This window comes from Parus major, chromosome 1 (assembly GCF_001522545.3).
Source record: "Parus major isolate Abel chromosome 1, Parus_major1.1, whole genome shotgun sequence".
Taxonomy (NCBI): Eukaryota; Metazoa; Chordata; class Aves; order Passeriformes; family Paridae; genus Parus; species Parus major.
In genome coordinates this window covers 27,960,758-27,980,553 of record NC_031768.1, presented here as the reverse complement: position 1 = coordinate 27,980,553, position 19,796 = coordinate 27,960,758, and the positions used below count along the sequence as shown (strand labels likewise).

The 19,796-nt window shown below is 37.2% G+C and overlaps 1 protein-coding gene across 2 annotated transcripts in view; it reads left to right on the top strand.

Annotated features, from left to right (window-relative positions):
• Positions 1 to 803: 803 nt before the first annotated feature.
• MRPS9 (mitochondrial ribosomal protein S9) overlaps positions 804 to 19,796 on the top strand; it is a 33,945-nt gene continuing 14,952 nt past the window's right edge. Inside the window, exons 1-5 of one of the 2 annotated variants that reach the window (XM_015639189.3) lie at positions 804 to 897; positions 7,686 to 7,865; positions 16,295 to 16,357; positions 16,447 to 16,477; positions 18,716 to 18,795. In XM_015639189.3, coding sequence (XP_015494675.1) covers positions 832 to 897; positions 7,686 to 7,865; positions 16,295 to 16,357; positions 16,447 to 16,477; positions 18,716 to 18,795 — 420 coding nt within the window. In that variant the 5' untranslated portion in view covers positions 804 to 831. Of the gene's footprint in view, positions 898 to 1,351; positions 1,461 to 7,685; positions 7,866 to 16,294; positions 16,358 to 16,446; positions 16,478 to 18,715; positions 18,796 to 19,796 lie in introns of those variants that run through there. The other variant, XM_015639205.3, reaches the window with a different exon arrangement.

Below are 19,796 nucleotides of genomic sequence, written 5' to 3'. Positions count from 1 at the left end.
CAGATAAGAGCAACGGTGCTGGTGAAAAGTCTGGAGCACAAGTCCTATGAAAGGCACCTGAGGGTGCTGGGTTTGTTCAGCCTGGAGAAGAGGCTGCGCGGGGGGACCTTATCACTCTGCAACCACCTGAAAGGAGGCTGCAGCCAGGTGGGGGTCGGCCTCTTCTCCCAGGCAACCTGCGACAGGACAAGAGGACATGAACTTAAGCTGCACCAGGGGAGGTTTAGGTTGGACATTGGGAAAAATTTGTTCACAGAAAGGGCGATTAGACATTGGAATGGGCTGCCCGCGGTTATGTTGGAGTCACCGTCCGTGGAGGTGTTTTAAGGAAAGACGGGAGGTGCCCCTCAGTGCCCTGGTCTAGCTGACATAGCAACGATTGCCACGGGCTGGACTCGGTATCTCAGAGGTCTTTTCCAACCTAGTTGATTATGCGATTCCTTGATTTATTTTTTTTTTTCCCATGGGAAAAATCCAAACAAATCAGTGCTAAGGTGAGATCTGGCTTTTGCTACCAATCTCCAGAGCAGTGCTGCTGGCCCAGACACGCTGCGTACTCAAAGAGAACTCCTGCTTTCAGCGCTGTCCCTCCGAGACAGGAGGCCGCGCCGAGGGTCTCCTGCCGACCACTGTGCATGTAACTCCAGTTGTAACCCCCCACTCTCCCGACGGGGCTGGATTTCAGGAACGCCGAGGGCGGCTAAGCGAGGCCCGACTCCAGACCCGAACCGCGGCCGCGGGCTCAGCCGCTGCAGCAGCGCGCAGGCGCGGCCCGGCCCCGCCCCTGGCCCCGCCCACCAATGGGAGGGCGGAGCGCCGAGCGCCGCGGTGATGGCGGAGGCCGTGGGGCGCGTGCTGCGGCTGTGCCGCCGCTGGGGCGCGGGGCCGCGCGCGCAGGTGAGAGCCGGGCGGGCGGTGAGCGGCCGGGGTTCGCGTCCCGCCGGGAATGGCCCCAAAGGGGCTCCCCAAAGGGTCTCCCCAAAGGGGGACATTGCCTGGGAGGCCCCGGTGTGGTGCTGCCCCTGCTCCTGGGCCGGCGGGGCTGAGGCAGCCCTGCGTGGGGAGTGTCGAGGGCTGGAGCCGCGTTCAAGTCGTCCTTTCCGTGAGCCGCGTTTGTTTCCCTCGATGTGAAGCGGGAGAAGCTTGGTTAAACCTAGAATTAACAGAACGGTGTATAGAGCAAAGCCAGTGCAAAAGATGGCAGTTTTCAGGTTGATAATTTTGAATGATAAAGTAAAACACAAGAAGTTCCGCCTCAACGTGAAGAAGAACTTCTTTATATTGATGTTGGCAGGAATTGGAGTCTCCCTTCCCTTCCCTTCCAATCCCACCTGGAAGCACTCCTGTGTTACCTCCTCCAGGTGACCTTGCCTTGACAGAGGGGTTGGACTGGATGATCTCCAGGGGTCTCTTCCAACCCTGACAATGCTGTGATTCTGTGAATGGTATTCTGTCAGCAGGTGAGTAGATCATGAATGATAGGATCACATAAAGATTTGGGTCGAAAAGGACCTTAAAAATCATTGAGTTCCAACCCCCCTATAGTCAGGGACACGTCCCACTAGACCAGGGTGCACAGGGCAAGTCTCTGAATACCTGGAGAGTGCAGTGGAGAGAGCAGTGTGCTCCACAAGTAAGGTAACTTCTGATTAAGCAGAATCATTTTGTTTTGGGGGTACAGGTGTTCAGCTGATTGCCATTTAATTGAAAAGCTTAGCTGCTGTCAGTAGTGTTTGTGCTGTGGTATTTGATACACCTGTATATATATATATTTAATCAGTGACTAGCAAGTGGCTGAAAAGGCCTGCTGGTAACACTTTCAAGTTACAAAGTCATTTAGGGTAATGAGGGCTGAAGAACTGTTGGTGACTGAACTAAACCAAATCATGGTGTAATAGAAGAAAGATGCAGCAAGGAAATGAACTTTAATACCAGAAGGAGCAATTTGAGCTATTTATATTGGTTACATCTAGATTAACTTTACCCATTAGGATAAAGACCTGGTGACCATGTGAGTACATCTTTATGCAGCAGTCAGGAATACATGCTCTTAGGGTGTGTAAGGAATGATGAAGAATAAAGCTGAAAATACTCTAATACTTGATTTCATTCTCAGTTGAAATAGTTTGTGTTGCTTTGGTTACCTTGTGTCAAAGGTATGATTATGACAGTTTTCCTGGCAAGAAAGGCACATCCTCGAGTTTTAGCTGGAAATCACTTGTATTGTAAATGAGAGAATGTTCTCAAAGGAGTCACAGAGGAAGGTAGGACTGGAACAGGCCTTGAAGGATCATTTATCTATTCTTCTCACCCCAGAGATGGGATCAATACCTAAGCCTGTGGCTATACACAAATTGTCTGTCTGAACCAAAGGATGTTAAGAGATCTAATGGGAAACAGGGCCCAGAAACCTTAGAGGCTCTTCTTTCCATTTGGTGTAGTTAACTTGTGGAACTGTTTGGTGAGAATGTTCAGGATGGTAAGCATGTATGTGCATACAAAAAGCAAGTTGAGAAACTTGGAAGAAAATTTCTCTCAGCACCATTAAAAACAAGATACCAGCATGACTGAACTGCAGATTGCTGGAAACCAGGCAAGTGCCATGCAAAAGTTATCACTCCCTGTTTGTCCTGTCCTTGTACCCCTGATACAGGCTGTGTTTGAGATCAGGGTATAAGTTTGTTTCCATGTTCTAACCTGCTATAACAGTTTCTTATGTTAAACACTTACCTGTCCTGACTGTTCAGAATTTTTTTTTATAGTGCTTGTCCTAAAAATTCCTTGCATTTGTTTAGTTCATTACTACTTCTTGTCTGTCTTAGTGGGTAAAAACGTTTAGTTTTTTTAACTTTGAAATTTCTTTAATTGAGAGGCAAGATGGAAGAACTTTGTCATTCTAGTTCCCATAGCATTGACTGAGCAACAGGTGTAGTTCCCTATTTTTCCAATAAGCAAATGGCAGAGATGTAGTGCTATTTCTAAAGAAAAAAGGATCTAGCTTAGTTTCTATCTATCATTCACTCTAATGTGATTGAATAGGTATTCTCAGCAGAAGAGTTCAGAGTTCCTATTTAATTTGATTGGGTTGAGTACTTCATCTAAATCACTGTGGATGTTACATGTACTGAGATCAGAAAGAGATAATAGTACTTTGGTGACAGACTTTCAGAACTACATACTTGAAATGTAAGAGAAGCCTTTTTTGCAGTTGTTAACTAAGATACAATTGAAAAGCTTCTTAGTGCCTGAATACTTCAGCCTAAAAATAAGATCTGAATTCTGTTCCCTGTTATAAGCATCTGACTTTTGCCATGCATCCTTACATTTAGAGCTATTTTTTTACTTCCACAGTGTACAGCAAAACTTAATATGTAGGTTTGGTCAAACATGCACAGAAAGTAGGTTTTTGAGCAGGTGAGATGCAGTCCTATGGTTGCCTGCCAAGGGACTTAGAAGAAACTTTTTTTTTTTAATTGATGAAGTACTTTGTGAAATCAGGTATAAAAAATAACATAAAATCACTTACGCATATTTGCTGACATCTTGTGATGCTTTCTGATGTGTTTTGCAAAATGCTTCTGAGACATAAATCTTATACTGGTTCACATAATTAGTTTGTAGACAAACTGAAATCTAAGATTATATCAATGTTGTTTTAAATAAATTAATTAAAACACATTTTTGTGAAACAGCACTCTAGACATCCAAAACTCACTTATTGAGGAAAATGCAATTCTTTAAAAATTGGGATGGCTCTGAGCATTTATATTCTGTATATTTGCTATGTAAAAAATGTTTTTTCTTGTCCAACAAGTAAACAGAGGTCTGTCTTGCACGTCTACTAGGTTCAGTAGCAGCAGCTGTGCCAGTAGCTGCAGTATTGGACACTGGGCAGCTTTAGCCCTGCGTAGTGATGTCGTTATACAGCTCCAGTTCCACGTGTCTTAGTGAAGTCCTATCCCAGAGATAACTTCTTGGTACAAATTTGTTTGTGCACTGTGTGGTTTTTGAAAAGGGAGTGGTTGAAGTCTGCCAGCTTAGAGCATGGAAGAATCATGAAAATGGTGCAACAATATGTGTGCCTTGTCATTTGGAGTCATCTTCTATCTCTGTAACTGTGTCTTGTTGTAAAAGAACTCGTGGGCTTGAATCTGAATCTCCTGACTCCAGTCCACCTTTCCCCCCATTCCAAAAGTACAGTAAGGTTGACTTCTCTGTTAGTTGGTTTGGTTTATGTCTGTGTACAGTTACTTCTCTTCTTAGAAGAAAATAGGCCAGAGAAACTGAAGTTGTCTGGAAATGCTATGTTGTTTTTTTTTTTCTAAGGCAAATCTAACATAAGCTGATTTTCTATAAGTTTACGGTTTCCCTATAAAATCAAGATTTTAAACCATTTTATTTCTAGATTGGTCCAAAAGGAGTTGGGAAGGAAGGGTTAATCACAATGAGTTGTGTCCAGAAGTAAAGGCTTTCCCTTCTCCTATGTTCTGGTGGAAGAGCTTTTTATTTCATGAGCATTGTTAATAATGTTAATAAGCATTACTATTATTTAAAAAATGGTGAGGCTGCTGTCTTCAGTAATGCTTTATGAAATGTGTGAGAAGTGAATGCAAACCTCTGTGGTTTCCTCTACAAAGTAGAGGAGCATGCTTTCTTGTTTGACTGAAATGCCAGAAGCATTTAGCTGTGCTTTGCAGTTTCTGCCTGTGCCACCCATGAAATAGTGCTCTTATCCCAGAAGAGGTACCCAATACAATAGATATTAATTTACATAAGAGGCTGTTTTCTAATTATGAACAGTTTGTGTGTCCAGGGACTTTTGATTAGTGACGAATTGAAACTAGGGAAGAATATGAATAGCTTGAGGGAAGAAGGACAAAAATGAGAAAATTACAATAGAAATTGACAGGAATAAGATGAAAGCAATCTTTTTTAAAGTATTCTGTTTAAAGCATACCAGAGAGAAAGCTATTTTGGGCCAAGTAATAAGGAATCATATGTTCATTAACAAGAATTACAAATAATTAGTTACTATTAAGACAAGTTAGACAGAAGATGAATTGAATTCTTTCCTGAGGAGTGACTAGGAGAGAAGAATAGGGAATACGTAGAGATACCTTTGCTTTCCTCAGTGCTTTATAAGGAAGTCACCAGAGCCTTGCCTGTGGAAAATGTGTACATTTAAAATTTTGATTATTTTTCTTTGAATTCTGTGTATGTCAATGTTTCCTCACAGGAAACATGAATATTAAAAAGAAAATAAAAAAGAAGAAGCAAACCAGGATTAGAGCTGCGTGCAGTATATATAAGCTGTGAAGAAAATGAAGCAGCAACAGGCTTTTTAGGACCAAATTCTACCTTAGACCTGTTTTAAAATCTTTTCTAGCAGAGGTATATGTTACTTTCCTGAGGCTCATACCCTGAGGGGTAAATCTTTGTCAGGTAAAAGTGTAGAGGATCAGTCCTTTTTTGACTCTTGTGATCTTATTCAAAGATTACTTTACCTTCTGTATCAAATCTGATTGAAGGACCTGTCTTGCAGCCCAGGCATGGGCTATACGTAGGTTTAAGGCAGCATATTGTAGTCTTCATTTCAAATTGAAATTTCAAGTGGAGTTGTTGCGTTTTGTATATTGAACACTGACACAGGCATGGATGGGTAAATTGGTCACGAATAGCTTTACATATGTGCAGCAAATTAGGTGAGTTGGATTAGCCCATCCTGGACTGCCAGATGTCCAAAATACCAACTGGGCTCTGTGGAAGTACAGAGAAAAGTTGTGTTTAATTTCCTGTTAATGTGGGACTTGACCATGTAATGCAGATCACCAAAAGCTTGTCAGAGTAGAAATTTTTGCAAGCTAACTGATGTTACTAACAGAAGGTACAAGTTTGATCTGCTTTTCTGTTTGCCTTGCAAATACATTTATGTAATATTGTTTTGATGAGATGTGTTTGTATTGTTGTGGTTATAACTAGGTTTTGAGATTACTGTTGTATTTGTGTTAGTTACAGGAAGGTATCAAGTGTTTTATTCTATTTATATTAGCTGAACTCAGAAGGGTGAGATCCATCAAAATGCTCAGCATCTAAATTGTATTCTAAAGAAGACAATTCTCATGACTTGGAGCACATTGAATTATTTTGAATACTTACTTTGTTCTGTTCCTTCTAATCAGAGCCCTACCTAGTTCACATTGCTGCGTGTGTTTGGTTTTTAATGTTTTGCTAAAGGTAGGCTGAGGCTACAGCTTCCAGAGCATCAAGGACAATCTAATAATTTGCTCAAGGAAATGAATGTAAAGAAAGGACTCCTCCTCTACTTTCTTCCTCCCAGTAGAGTGTTTCAGCCACCTTATTGTCCCAGCTTTGGCAATTCTCAAAGTGATCTCTGAACTGCTCAAACTTACCAGCTTGGCTGAGAATTGCCTGCTTGTTGGGATGAAGCAGAAGTTAGTGTTCTGCCACATGTGGGCAGCTGAGTTGGCTTGCAGAGGAGTCCTGTACCAGAGCTGGCACAGGACAAGTAAAGGGAGTGGAGGAAAGAATGTTGGCAGGGGTGAACTGTGAGCTGGGTGCTCTCTGCCTTGTGAGGCTGCACTGTCTCCTCACAAAGCCTAGCCTTGGCATGTTAAAGGGGTGGGGGTGAAGTCTTTCAGGGTACTATGTGATGAACAAAACTTGGCATTTTTCTGAATCAGAAGTGATTCTTTTTCTGTCTCTGCTTTTCTGTCTCACATTGCTTTCTTGTGATTCCCTCCCTCCCCCCACCCACAGAAGACCACACAAATAATCAGTTCTCATTCAGTCTGTAGAATAATTAAGCTGCAGAGAACTTTAATACTAATGTTGGAGAGCCAAAATAGTGCATAATATTGACACTAGGCCAGAATTGAGACATTACAGCTCTGTCAGTGAAGCTCCTGTTTGTCTGGCAGAGAGCATCAGTGAAATTAGTCATCTTAACAGCTGATTGTTTTGATAGAAGTAAGACCAAACCCGTGTGCCGCAAAGATCAGAAAGTAACTGCTCTCCAAGTTATGACCTGACCTGGTAAAGTGCTCAGTAGTATTGGCTGCTGGACTACCCTGCTAGTTTTCTAATTGGTCCACTTGAGACAGTGAAGCATTTTAAGAACCATTCTGGCACCACAAGCGAAGAAGTACACCTTGGTCTTTCCAGAGCTTTCAGCAGTATTTGGTCAGCTTCTGAAAAGCCTCTAGGGATCTGCCCTGCATATTCTTATCATACTTTGTTGTGGGATTCCTTTAGACAAAGGCAAAACCTGCTTATTTGCTGATGGATTTTTGTTTTCTTTTATGATGGGATCTGTTGATCAGTGCTGCTCCTTGTTTTTGCTGGATGTTCCTGGCTTAGGATATATTATGTTTCTCTCCATCAAAAAAGTCTTCTAAATTATTTGTAATGTGTGAAAATGTCTTCAAAATCTTCATTTTATAATGCGTTTATCTGTTCATGGACATTAAACCATTGGAAGAAAATGGTTTAATGAATAGTAATGCTGTTTCTAACTTATTCCTGTGATGTGTTGAATCTTGTTATAAGTATGAATAGCTTGCTATAGTATTCATGTATTCATTTTATTTAGAGTTCACTATGCCAGAAATGTAAAATAAATCTCTCATTCTCTCTCTTTTTTTTTTCTTTTTTTTTTTTTTTGTTAGACATTAAGGTTGTTCTGTATCACTACAGCACTGCAGAGGAAAAATGTAGGGGCCTCAGGACCTGAAAAGTACACAGAGGCATTTATTAAAAAACAGATTGAAGAGTTCAACCTAGGAAAGAGACATTTAGCCAACATGATGGGAGAAGATCCAGAAACTTTTACCCAAGAGGATATTGATGTAAGTACAGTTGCTCTGTTGGAGAAGTAATTTACTGTAGAGTTTCAGATATTGAAAGCACTTTACTTCAGCATGAGCCCCTCAGCTCTCTGTGAATTTTAATCAAACTGTCAGAATAAGCAAGAATTCTACTATACATTGTGAACATTGCAACTGTGACTGTGAATAGACTTTCTACTTCTGCTACCATATGAGGTCAGGTATCCCAGTATAGAGCTGTGTACTGTATCTTGTTAAAGCACAGTAGGTTCTTTTTAAAAGTGCTAATGGATAATCCCCTTGATCTGAGGTTATAAGAGGCACTGTAAAGGTTTATGTAGCATTTCAAAACGTTTACTCAACAATTTGACCTGCTGTGTATATTTAGGGTTTTCTTGTGTGATACTGTGATTGCTGCTAATATATATTATATTTTATAGGATATTTTATAACCAATGCACTGATTTAGCTTGAGGATTTTAATGTACATGTGAATTTAAGCTCATATCAGTATCTACAAACATACTGTTTTGTTGTCATTCCCTCTCATGACTGGCAGATGAGAGGCCTCCTCTTTCTCACTGTCATTTAGGCTCATGTAAAGATAAGCTCCCTTTCACTCAGAAAAATGTTTTGTTGCGTGGATTTTTCAATTTTTTTTTTCTTCTTTTTTTTTTTTTTGTGTCTCACCTGGCCTTCACTTCTGTCATATCTATCTTACCATACATCAGAAGTAGGAAGGAGAAATGTCATTTGGTGACATTCACTCTTCAGTGAAGCTGCGGGAAGTCTCATAGCTGTCTTTGCACAGCAGCAACACTACTGCTGTAGCCAGGGCAGCCCAGGGCAGCAGGGCCCTTAGGATAGAGGTAGTGATGTGGTAAGGCAAAGCAAGAGGTGTCCATGGTTTAGTTTTTCTCAGGGTGAGGAGATTTGTTTGTTGCCTCTCTCCGTGGCAGAATTCTGGCTGCATGGCTGTGTCCATTTGAGAGGTCTTGGCAGTGTGCTTATGCTGAGAAATAATCTGAAGATTGTGCTACAGTCTCATTTCAAACATGTTTGACAGGCTTCAAAACTAAATTCTAAAAATAGGCAGCAAGGTAAAGACATCCAGAGTAGTGGCCTGTTGAGAAAGGCTGAAATGAGACTTGAATTTTATCAGGTATCAGAAAATCCATTAAGACAGCTTGAGTTCAGATTACAAATCCATAGGAAATCAAGTTTTGTGAGTGCAAAGCTATACACTGATACTGTGTCTACTTCCATGCAGAGACGTAGGAATCACTCTGCCCTTCTACAAACAAGCACCAGTGCAGGGACCCTCCCAGTTTCAGTCTAAGTGGGTAAGGTCAACAGTAAAAGTATTCCTTGAGGTCAGCAGTAATACCAGTCTGTTCTTTACATTGGCTATTTTATTTCTCTGCAAACTATAAAATTCCCTTTTCATATATTTTTCAGGGTGTTTTTTTTTCTTTCCTTTAATGATCTTTATGCTTTTTAGTTACTTTCTTGTAAACTAAGTATTCACCAATCTACCACTGGAATACCTTCTAATAATACAGTACAATGATGATGCTGATAGTTCACTTTGCCTGAAAGGTTAATGGTAGGAGAATGCATTAATCTGTAGTCTGGCTTCCTTCCTTCCTTGACAATGTCTAGGGGGAAGGCTTCTAGAAAGCAAGACTGCAGGAAATGCAAAATGACCATATCTATGTAGTGGTTTCTTCTTTATAAATCCACAGTGCTGCATTCATTTGCACAACATTAACTAAGTTCCACCATTAGTAAAAGCAGATTCATTCTGGAAATTAGATTTTACAAATGCAGTGCAGGTGACAAGTATGGGACTGCTTTGCAAACCGTTTCTGAAATGATAGAGAAGTGGAGCCAAAGGAGTAGTGTTTTGTTTGGTGATACCAAGTATCTGCGGTTTGATTTCTTCATATTCCATCAGGTGTTGGGAAATAATTAGAGTATGTAATAGTGTCTGCTATGCATAATTAAATTTCTGTTATAAAAATATAAAAGCTCCTTAAGCACTGGCAGGAGAATTACCAAGCTTTGCATTTTGAACAGCAATAATTCTTTCTGATGAGTACTTATATACCTCCATGTCTTCTGCTGTTAATCAGTCTTTGCAGTGTATTTCAAAAGTAGACATCCTAGGATTCTGTCCTTCACTGGAGTTTCAGGTAGAGTTTAATAAAAGCTAAACCTTGTGAAGTTTTAAAACAGGAAAGTAAGTTGACTTACTTGCTAATCCTCAGATGTTGTGGAAGCAGAATTGCCTCTTACTGGTGCTTTTATTTAGGAATCAAAAGTTAAGCTGTGCATTACAACAGTATTTCTGGAGGAGAAAAAAAATCCAGCAAATTGATGTATAACTCTGCACAAGTCTACCAATTGCTTTTTAATTGGTATTATAGACCTCACTCTGAAGCTGGAATGTTTTATTCTCCTATGTGTGAATATGTGCTATGAAGTTTTTCTAATTGATTTGCTTTGCCCATTCCATTTGATGTATCATTTTTCACAATATTTCATAATTTGTGCTCATTTCTAATGAACAGAGTCGTTAGGACAGGCATGTCTAAGTACAACTGACAGCTAACATTAGGTGCCAGATGCAGTTTATAAAGCTATGTAGAACTGCAGAGAACAGTTTAAATAAATTAGCACCTGTACATTAGTCTCACTTGCTGGTAATTTATAAGCGAATCAGTAGAGATGACATTTAGGTAAGTCATTGATCAAGTTAACAGCTGCATACCCACTGCCCAGCTGGGATACCTAATTAATAGAGATTGCAGTCCTGACCTAGTGCTTTTCTCCGTTTGAGTCTCTAATCCTTTTATTTTGTGATTTAACTTTTAACTTACAGTTGTAGTAAACAGCCCACAGTCATTTTCCACTGTCAGTTCTGTGATATTCCACTTTAAAGCCCAGAAATCTAAGTAAGATTAATACAAGAAGAGTGTATTAAGCTTCCTGACCTATTTATATGCCAGTATTTTTATTATTCATTTTTATGTAGTCACTAAATGCTCTCTCAGATATAAGCTCATCATAAAGCAATACTCTTTTCTCATAAGAGTTAGTAAAACTCTGAAGCTAAAGATCTGTGTTAATTTTTGCTTGTTGTCTGTCTTATGACCCAATAGATTGTTGTCAAGCAGATGGAATAATTTAAACATAAAATATATGTTTTCCTCTACTAGAATTTATACTGTTGGAAAAGCACCAGTAAGATAGTTAACAGGTAAAATGTTAAATGTTGAAAAACTTTATTCCTCATAAGGTTTCTTTCAAAAAATTAAGGCTTTCATGAAAAATTGCTTGTATTCAGTTGCTTTTAAAGGTGACTTGGCACATCTCATTTCTAAATAATGTTCAAATTTTAGCAAGACAGAGTATTAGAAATGAGTGAATATTGGCAAATGCAAAATATCACAAATGTTATTCAGAACAAAATGTGTTTCTGAACTGCCTGTTGTCTTCAATTGTCCAGCATTGTCCTTACAAGAAATAACGGATTTTGGATTTATTTAAATAGTTGAAGCTAGAATGCTTTTTTCAGCTCTTTTTAATTTTTTTTCCCCCAGTGGAAGCAAAATCTGCATCAATAATTTTTACTTCTGTATCAATCTAAGCAGATGACTGCTGTATTTTTTTTTGAATTACTCTTTCTAATACTGTTCCATATTTTGAAAAAAGAGATGAAGGTAGAAATAAAGACTGTTTATTTCAACAGATTTTTTGGGTTTTTTTTTTTTTTGTCTGCAAACTTATGAAAAGATATTCATTTTATTTTGAAAGTGAAAACATAATATAAAAATAATGTAATATTAAAAGAAGGTGGGGTTTTTCATATCATGACAGTGGATTATTTTGCTTGTCTTGTTATTTTTTCCACATAGAGTTAAAATGGTATGTCACTTTGGACTTGCAACCTCTTTCTGTTCAAGCTGGAATTCAGCTTTAGATGAACAGTGATGGGGTGGTTTCAATAGATTTTAGTAATTAGTTGTTAGAGGAAGGATTTGCTTTGCAATATAAACTTAGTAGTGTCACTTTTTTGTTGGGGGGGTGTGGTTTGTTTTGTTCTTAACCTTTTCTGTCTTGTTAAATAAAAAGGAAATATTTCAGAGTTAACATTTTGTGTCCCATTTTTGTTTTATTCATTCCTGGATTTACCCCAGATATTCTGGATTTTGGATGTGAAAAACTGTTAAAGAATACTGCTAGTGTGGTTAGAAGGAAAACAGCTGTTCCAGAAAACATCTCGGTCTGAGAAGTGATGAAGTACAGTGACTAAATGATGTGATTCAAGAGGCACAGTTAAAGAAGGGAAGTGGCTCTCGTGTGATCAAGTTGAGGAGTAGAAGCTGAAACAGCTTTTGCTCAGGTGTTTCATTAAAATGTTATGGCATAAAGTGTCACTTCTCACTTCAGTGTTTTGATGATTAAAATTTCGTGTATATTTAAAAAGGAATGAGCTGGATTCTTGAGCCTGCTGCCAAAAAGGGTGCTGCTGTAGAGGAGCCCCAGGGTAGAGGTGGTGTTTGTTTGGATTCTTGAAATTTTTTTTACTTCTTTCTTTTTCCCTAAAATACGTTTCCTCACTGGATGTTACTTAGATAACTATCATTGCACATGTTCTGAGCAATGGGAATTAGTGGAATGTTTTGTGTTGAGCTTCAATAAAAATGGGCAAGATCTATTGAAGAACTGAACTGTTGAAGTCTCCTATCCCAATATGACTCAGTCAACTCTATATGAATTAAAGTATTGAATTCATAGTTTCTCAAGACACTGGGGGGAAAAAAGCAAAAGAAAGTTACTCTTACTGACCCAGCTGAACTTGTTTGAGTCAGTCTCTGACGTGTGAGGAAGTGGGCAAACAAAACTTGGATTGTAGGGAAGTGGTAGGAGGGAAGGAGGATCGGATATCAGGATGTGCAACATCCACAGGGAAGAGGAAAGGTGAAGGTGTGGCAGGTACACTGAATTTACACAACATACACATGCAGTGCTGGACAGACTATTTAATTAATTGGTTTGGATGTTTGAAGGATTGCCAGATTTTTTGTGTTTCTCTGGTTTTATTTGGTTGGTTTTTTTTTCTTAATAGGGATGGAAGGTTATTCTTCATTATTCCAGCTGGCTTGAATTCAAACTTGAAACTGCAAGTGAAAGACATTTTGGTCCTGTGGGCAGTATATTAACTCTTCTGGTCCCTCAACAAATGATGATATAACAGGATTTCTTTTAGTTTGGGACAGAAAAGTTTACCAGCTGTGCAGTTTAAGAAATGTCAGATGTAAACTATCTTGTTACTAATGTGTTCGTGATGATCTGCTGTTTTTAAAGGTGTGACTACTGGGTATTTTTTCTCTGTGTGGGTCAGCAGTGAAATTAAAAAAAGATTTTCAAATCCTTAGGAGATACAACTAAATTTTTTTAGTAATGCATAGCAGAAGCAGACTGTACCCATTCCACTTTTTTAAGTAATTTATGTTATTATTTTTGGAAATGGTGTTTTGTTATTAGGTACCAGGATTTTCAACCATGAGTCTGCTGAAAATAATCATGGATGTTTCATTTCTAGAAAGTTGTGATTTATTTCCAAAGACAATGGAAACAGTGTGATTTAACAAAAAGAATGTGAAATAGCAGCCCCAGAACCTGTGGAATCTGGAGTGAGGGAAATGTATCTTCTATAGCTGATTTGATGACATTGAGAAAGTAGTTCTTCATATTCAGCACAACAGTTTCTTTAATCTGGAATTCAGGTCCAAATAAGCACTAAAAAAAAGGGTGGGCCAGGACCCTTGAGGTGAAAACCACTTCTGCAATGGAAAACTGCAGTTAAATGTAAAAGGTTTCTTGGGAACTTTACTGCTAGCATTTACACCTTGATTATAAAGTTTTAAAAGGGACATTCACCTGCTTTTTCAGTTCAGGAGAATGCAACATGTGCAGTTAATTCTCTGTGGAATTTTGGTTTGAGACCTGGAGATTCCTGAAAGGAAACCTATGTTCCATATCTGAAGACATTTTAAAAAGGTTTCAGGAAAATAATTTCATGGTTATGTGCTTCAGCTGTAGTTCAGAGAGACTAATTCTGATGTAATTCCTCAGACTGATCCACCATCTTTTTATATTGCTAGTACAGGGCGTTTTTTAAAAGATTTATTTTCTACAAAAATGAAACATTTGCATAGACAAAATCAGCTTCTGTAGATGAAGTTCCCAAGAGGCAATCTGAGTTCATATGTAGTTGGTAAAGCACAGCCTGAGGACTTAGCTATATAAAATTAAGAAGAAACTTCTGAATAACGGTGAATTGGAATCTGTTGCATTCTAGGATAGTTCATCCTTGATTACTTTTCCATAAAAAGAGAGAAGTCAGGAAGACTATTTCTTTCCATTTTATAACAACAAAAAAGTAGGCTTATAAAATGAACCATTCTTCTTTGGTAAGTTGTTGTGCAGAGATCTGAGAGTAGATAGGATTTTTTAATGCAGGATGTGTTCATGTTGTAGTAGTGTGAAAGATATGAGTATACACTTAGTAATAAAATAAACTTTCCAAGAAGTAGAAGGGCTCAGATGGCAGCTACTTTTTTATTGTAAATGTTAAATTGTTATATTTGGCATTTATTAAGGTGTCATAGTTACAGTAAATGTTTTGGATGAGATTCTGGAAATGCTTGTATAAAGATTGTCTTAAGTACACACACAGTCAGTCTCAAGACCCTGTAATAATTTCCTTTAATATATTATATAAGGTGTTGGTTTAACATCATTTGGCTCACAGTAGATTTCTCTCTTGTCATCATAATTAATCCCCATTTGTTCATAAATAGGTGTTCACCTACTGTGTGTATGCATAAAATGCCCATTGACTAACAAATGGGAATACAGCAGTCACTAAGAGAAACAAAATTACCATTTTATAAAATCAAGTTAAGCCTTTTGTTTGCTTCAGAATTCTGAAAATTTCTGTTCAGAATGCCAGTAGGGGATTAATGAAAGTAATAGGTTAGGTCTTTTTACACTCCACGCATATTAAATCCGTTGAAGCACTGACAAACCACTCCAAGTCTATGGAAAAAATTATCGGCGAGTAATAGCCCTAAGGTAGCCTAGCTGACAAAGAACCATTCTTCTTGGGAGAAGATTTTAAACTCAGATTTTATTGTAATTCTACTTCTGTAATGTCTAATGGAAATATAAATGAGACCACTGCCAGAAGGGTTTATTTGGTTGCTTCATTTTACTGTACAAGCACAGTATTTCTGTCTGAAGCTGTACTACCCACTGTCTGAAGCTGGCTACACTTGCCAGACTCCTACATCTGGGAGCTTTTGGTGGCTAACTTTTTCTGGTTTGTTTTAAAAACAAATGAAAATATACAGCTTTGACAAAGGCATAATTTTGCATTATTAAATTATAGTTTAGTTGCATTGAAGAGGGAGAGTAAGATGATGTTTAACAGACGTGTGTCATAGGGCTTAGCTTTGTAAGGTGCTTTGCCTTACATTACAGCCAGAATGGTTTGGCATATCAGTATACTTCATTTGTTGTAGGCAAATAATGCATGTTTTATGTATCACATAAATAATGGTAAATATTAAGTAAAAATAAAGTATGTACCTTGTATTTAGTGAAAACAGTAAACAATGAGTGTGTAATGAATGCCATATATTTTTCTAAAGTGGTTTAGCAAACCTTTAGGTACGTAAGGAAAAAAAAAGATGTCACTTGAGTCTTTCCTCTCTGGGCAGTTAGTTCATGTTCAACAAAGATTTTAGTGATTCACAGTTATTTCCAAATGCAGTGATGAATGAAATGCTTATTTAGGCTATGTAAAGTAGCTATTACTGCCACAACAAACATGGCTTTTTAGACTTGGGGAAACAATGTCTGGAAATTGTGAAGTGGAATTCCAAATGTTTAAAATTTGGCTTTTTCTTGTTGCCTTAAATAAAATTTCTATGCTTGGTCTGTCAATAGGCACTGTTAGCAAGCACCAATACTTTCAGGAAGATAAATAGGTAAGTGTTGTGATTTCCTCTGGAAGTCACAGCACTTGAAATTTTACTGGAAAATCACTGTGTATGAAGGTGGTCTTTGTGCTTGAGTAGTTCTGGTAAGTTAAGATAGATGCATTCTATAAAAATTAAATTTGGCAGAAGAAAATTCACTCATTCTGATGCAGTAGAGTACAGCCTTCAAATTGAGGTTGCACTTAGGAGGATTCCAGAGGAAATTATCTGCTTTTCTTTTCAGCACATCACATATGTGTCATATTTTCTTACTGATTCGGTTGCCTACTGTACAAAAGTTATGCTATTTTTTGCATAAGAAAGTACGTAAGAAATGTTTTGATGATGCTTTTGTGGGAAAAAAGTCACATACGAGATCTTTCTTCTTGTTTTCAGAGAGCTATTGCCTATCTCTTTCCTTCTGGCTTATTCAACAAACAAGCCCGACCCCTGATGAAGGTAGGATTTCTTGTTACATTTCTGAATAACTGCAGCATGATATTTTGAGTAACTTTTTCCTTTTGGTGATACTTTTTATTTTTTTACAGCCTCCTACTGAAGTTTTTCCAGAGCAGAGAAGTAAGTGTTCTTAGATATTTATTTTATTATTTCTAAGTATTAGAATTGTTGCATATGTAGAACTTGTTGTTATGGATTGGCTCTTTTCCATGTGTTCCTAATGACTGAGAAGACATGAGCAGTAAAGGTCTATTTCTGATATCCTGTGTTTTAGGATAAAAATTATCAGTCTATTCTGGAATACCACTGATCTTCTCAGAAACTGCGTTAACTGACTAAGATAAATGTTTTTCATTGCTTCAAAATAAGCAATAAATAGAATGATGCGTGGAATCTCTTGAAGTCATGGGAAAACCTTTTGTTAAAATCAGTAGCTTTTTGTCAGAGCTGCCTATCAACTCCATAAAATATTCATTACTACTATTTTAAACCAAAATTTTTCTCTGTAACTTTGCTGCTCTTGAAGATTACAATTTTTAATTTTATTTAAATACTAGGCAGAGTGGAACCCCTCCTAACCAGTTCTTTGACTGTTAAAGTCCTAACTCTGCATGTCTATCCATACTGTATTTGGTCTTGCTCCTGAGACACCATATAAAGTCCCAGATGTCAGTGATATGCCAGTAATTATATATAATTTTACACAGAACATTTAAAATATAAGGTCAAAACCTGTTGTCTGTTTTTTATTAGTATTTGGTATGAACTAGTAGCATGGGTGTGAAATTCTGCCTTCACCGAGCCATCAAGTCCCACATAAACATTTCTGATTATCATTAAAATCTTATAATTTTCCTTCTTTTTTCCTGCTGCTGGAATAATTGATACTTGTTTTTTGGGAGACTTCATGTCTTTGGAAAGCTGTCTAAACTATCTGAAATTTTGGAATTTCAGCTTTCAAATGATATTGTGCCTTATTTTTTAACTTCCCTGTATTGTCAAGTAAAAAAGTAGAAAGTAAAAGGGTAGGAGAGAGTTAATGATTAAGTAGTTTTAAAATCCAAGGTCTGTTTTATGGAAGAACTAAGCTACTATTCTATATGCTTTCAGGATTAAAGAATTATTTGAAATGCTAGCTATATCCTGAAGACTGTAAGAACAAATGGGTATAAATATGTAGTTTTGTATTTACATCTAAAAATAACACTTTCAATAAGTATCTCATAAGGCAGCTTTGTCTTGTCTATGTATTGCATCTTTGATAACTTTGAAGTACAAAAACTTAAATTTATACTTTGGAAAATTTCCAGAACAGTTTTTTTCAACAAAATTTGCTTCCATAACTGCATACATAGAAAATCTCACAGTCCACTAGTAGTAAATGTGGGTAAAAGTCCCCTGTGCTCTTTCTTTCCTGCTAAGTTCTGCATCTTCACATTCAACTTCTGCTATATTGTCTCTTGATGTTCCAATCCGATATATATTGTGCTTATCAGACAGGTTTTTTGAGTCTTATCTTTGCATTTACTTTATAGATAGCTTTAATTAACTTCACTGGATAAAATATCTGGGACTTTCTCTATAGTTCAATTTGAAAAAAGCTCTCAGGTTTTTATTTTTGTAATTTTTCTTTATTTGAAAGAGATCTTTGTTATGTTATTTAAGTTTGCCTTTTTTTTTCACTGAAGTTGAAATTTCATTTGTCTTTAAATAACATTTTTGTAATGAATAAAACACACTGGATATGCTGAATTAATATGGAATATTTGTTTTCTTGCTGAACTAATTATGTAAACTATAGCATAGGTATTTGTATTTAAATATCCCAAATGTAATAATACAAAGGAGTTCTAAAATCACCCAAGTTCTGAGTATGGTTCAAAAAATTGTCACAAAAGACAATTGTACATATACTTAATTTAGCTTATATGTATTATGCTAATAAAAATCTTCTTTGTTTCAGCACTGTTTTTTCCAGAGCTCTTAATCTTTCATCTTTCACTTTTCAATGTAGATTTCAGTTGTCTCTTTTTACTTTTTTTTTATTCTAAAATGTATACTTCTATTTGTAAAACCACCTGTACAGTCTTTTAGAGTTGTACACAATTTCCCTATGTAAAACCTTATTTACAACTGTTAGGTTAAATGTTTTATTATAATTATAGGGGGAGATTTAAAAAAGATTGTCTAAACTATCAGATTTCCAGGCAGATTGAAAACCTGTAAAATGTCTTTGTTCTCTGATATTTGAAAAGACAATCAGTATTATGGGAGAGGTTTATAAGTGCAGTTAAATACAAAGGATTTTTTTTTTTAGTGATTGTATATTGTTTCTTGTCTAATCTTGCCTTCCATTAGAAATCCAGTGGGGAGAAGATGGTCGACCATTTCACTTCCTCTTTTATACTGGCAAGCAGTCATATTATTCATTAATGCATGTAAGTATGTCTTCTGTAATAAATGATGTCAGCTCCCAGTCAAGTGCATGTTATTCTAGAGGTGCCTCTCAGGAGCTCCTGAGTTTAGTTGTGTTTTCACAGTAGGCCATAATATCACCACTGAAGCTACATGCAGTGTATGTTTTTGTGTCACACTATTCATTATTATGAGCATTTTTATGTCACATTTAAGAGAACACACTACGTTATAGTTCTTCCTTTAATTTTTGGTTCATTTTACAGTTTTGGCTATGGACTGGTTTTGAATAGTCTGAGCACTTTTCTGTAGGCTGTATCTAGTTGGTAGCAAAGGATTAGTAGTGGAGAATGCACATACAACAAAAATGGCTAGTTCTAGCAAAGTTCACTGTAGAATAAAAAATAGTTCTTTTTTTTTTTCCTCTGTGAAGGGCAAAGCTATAGGAAATGTTATTTGTGCTGACATTTAGTGTGAAGAAAATTTGCATTTAAACTGCTTAATTGATTTTTCTAAGATGGTTCCATTCATGCAAACTTAAGGCTTTTTCTGATTAATATGGTTCCAGGAGTAAAGGATCTGCAACTTTTACCTTTATGAAAAAAGCTGTATCTAATAGAACACCACTAGACCCTGAGTCTTGACGTGGGTTATGAACAGACCTTTCATATGTGACCATCAGTAGCACAAGCATTATCTTCATCTTTAGAGGAGTCTATGGGAAGACATTAATGTTTCTTACATGTACTAATAGAAGACAGAAGCATTAATAATGTTATAATGCAGAAATATTTTTGTTGTCAGATTTTCTTTCCTCATTAGATAGTTTTAAGAAGTTAGTTCTGTGATTAGTCAGTTGTCAGAAAAACAAACTTTATGGTCAAAAATTCAATACACAGCTTTACTGAGTATAGTGTTTGTATTAGAATGATCTGATATTTATTTGCGTTCTGTGTACCCAAAGGACAAAATCCCTTCTTGTCAGGTACATTTATTTGGGAGAATAAAAACCCCCACTTTTTTT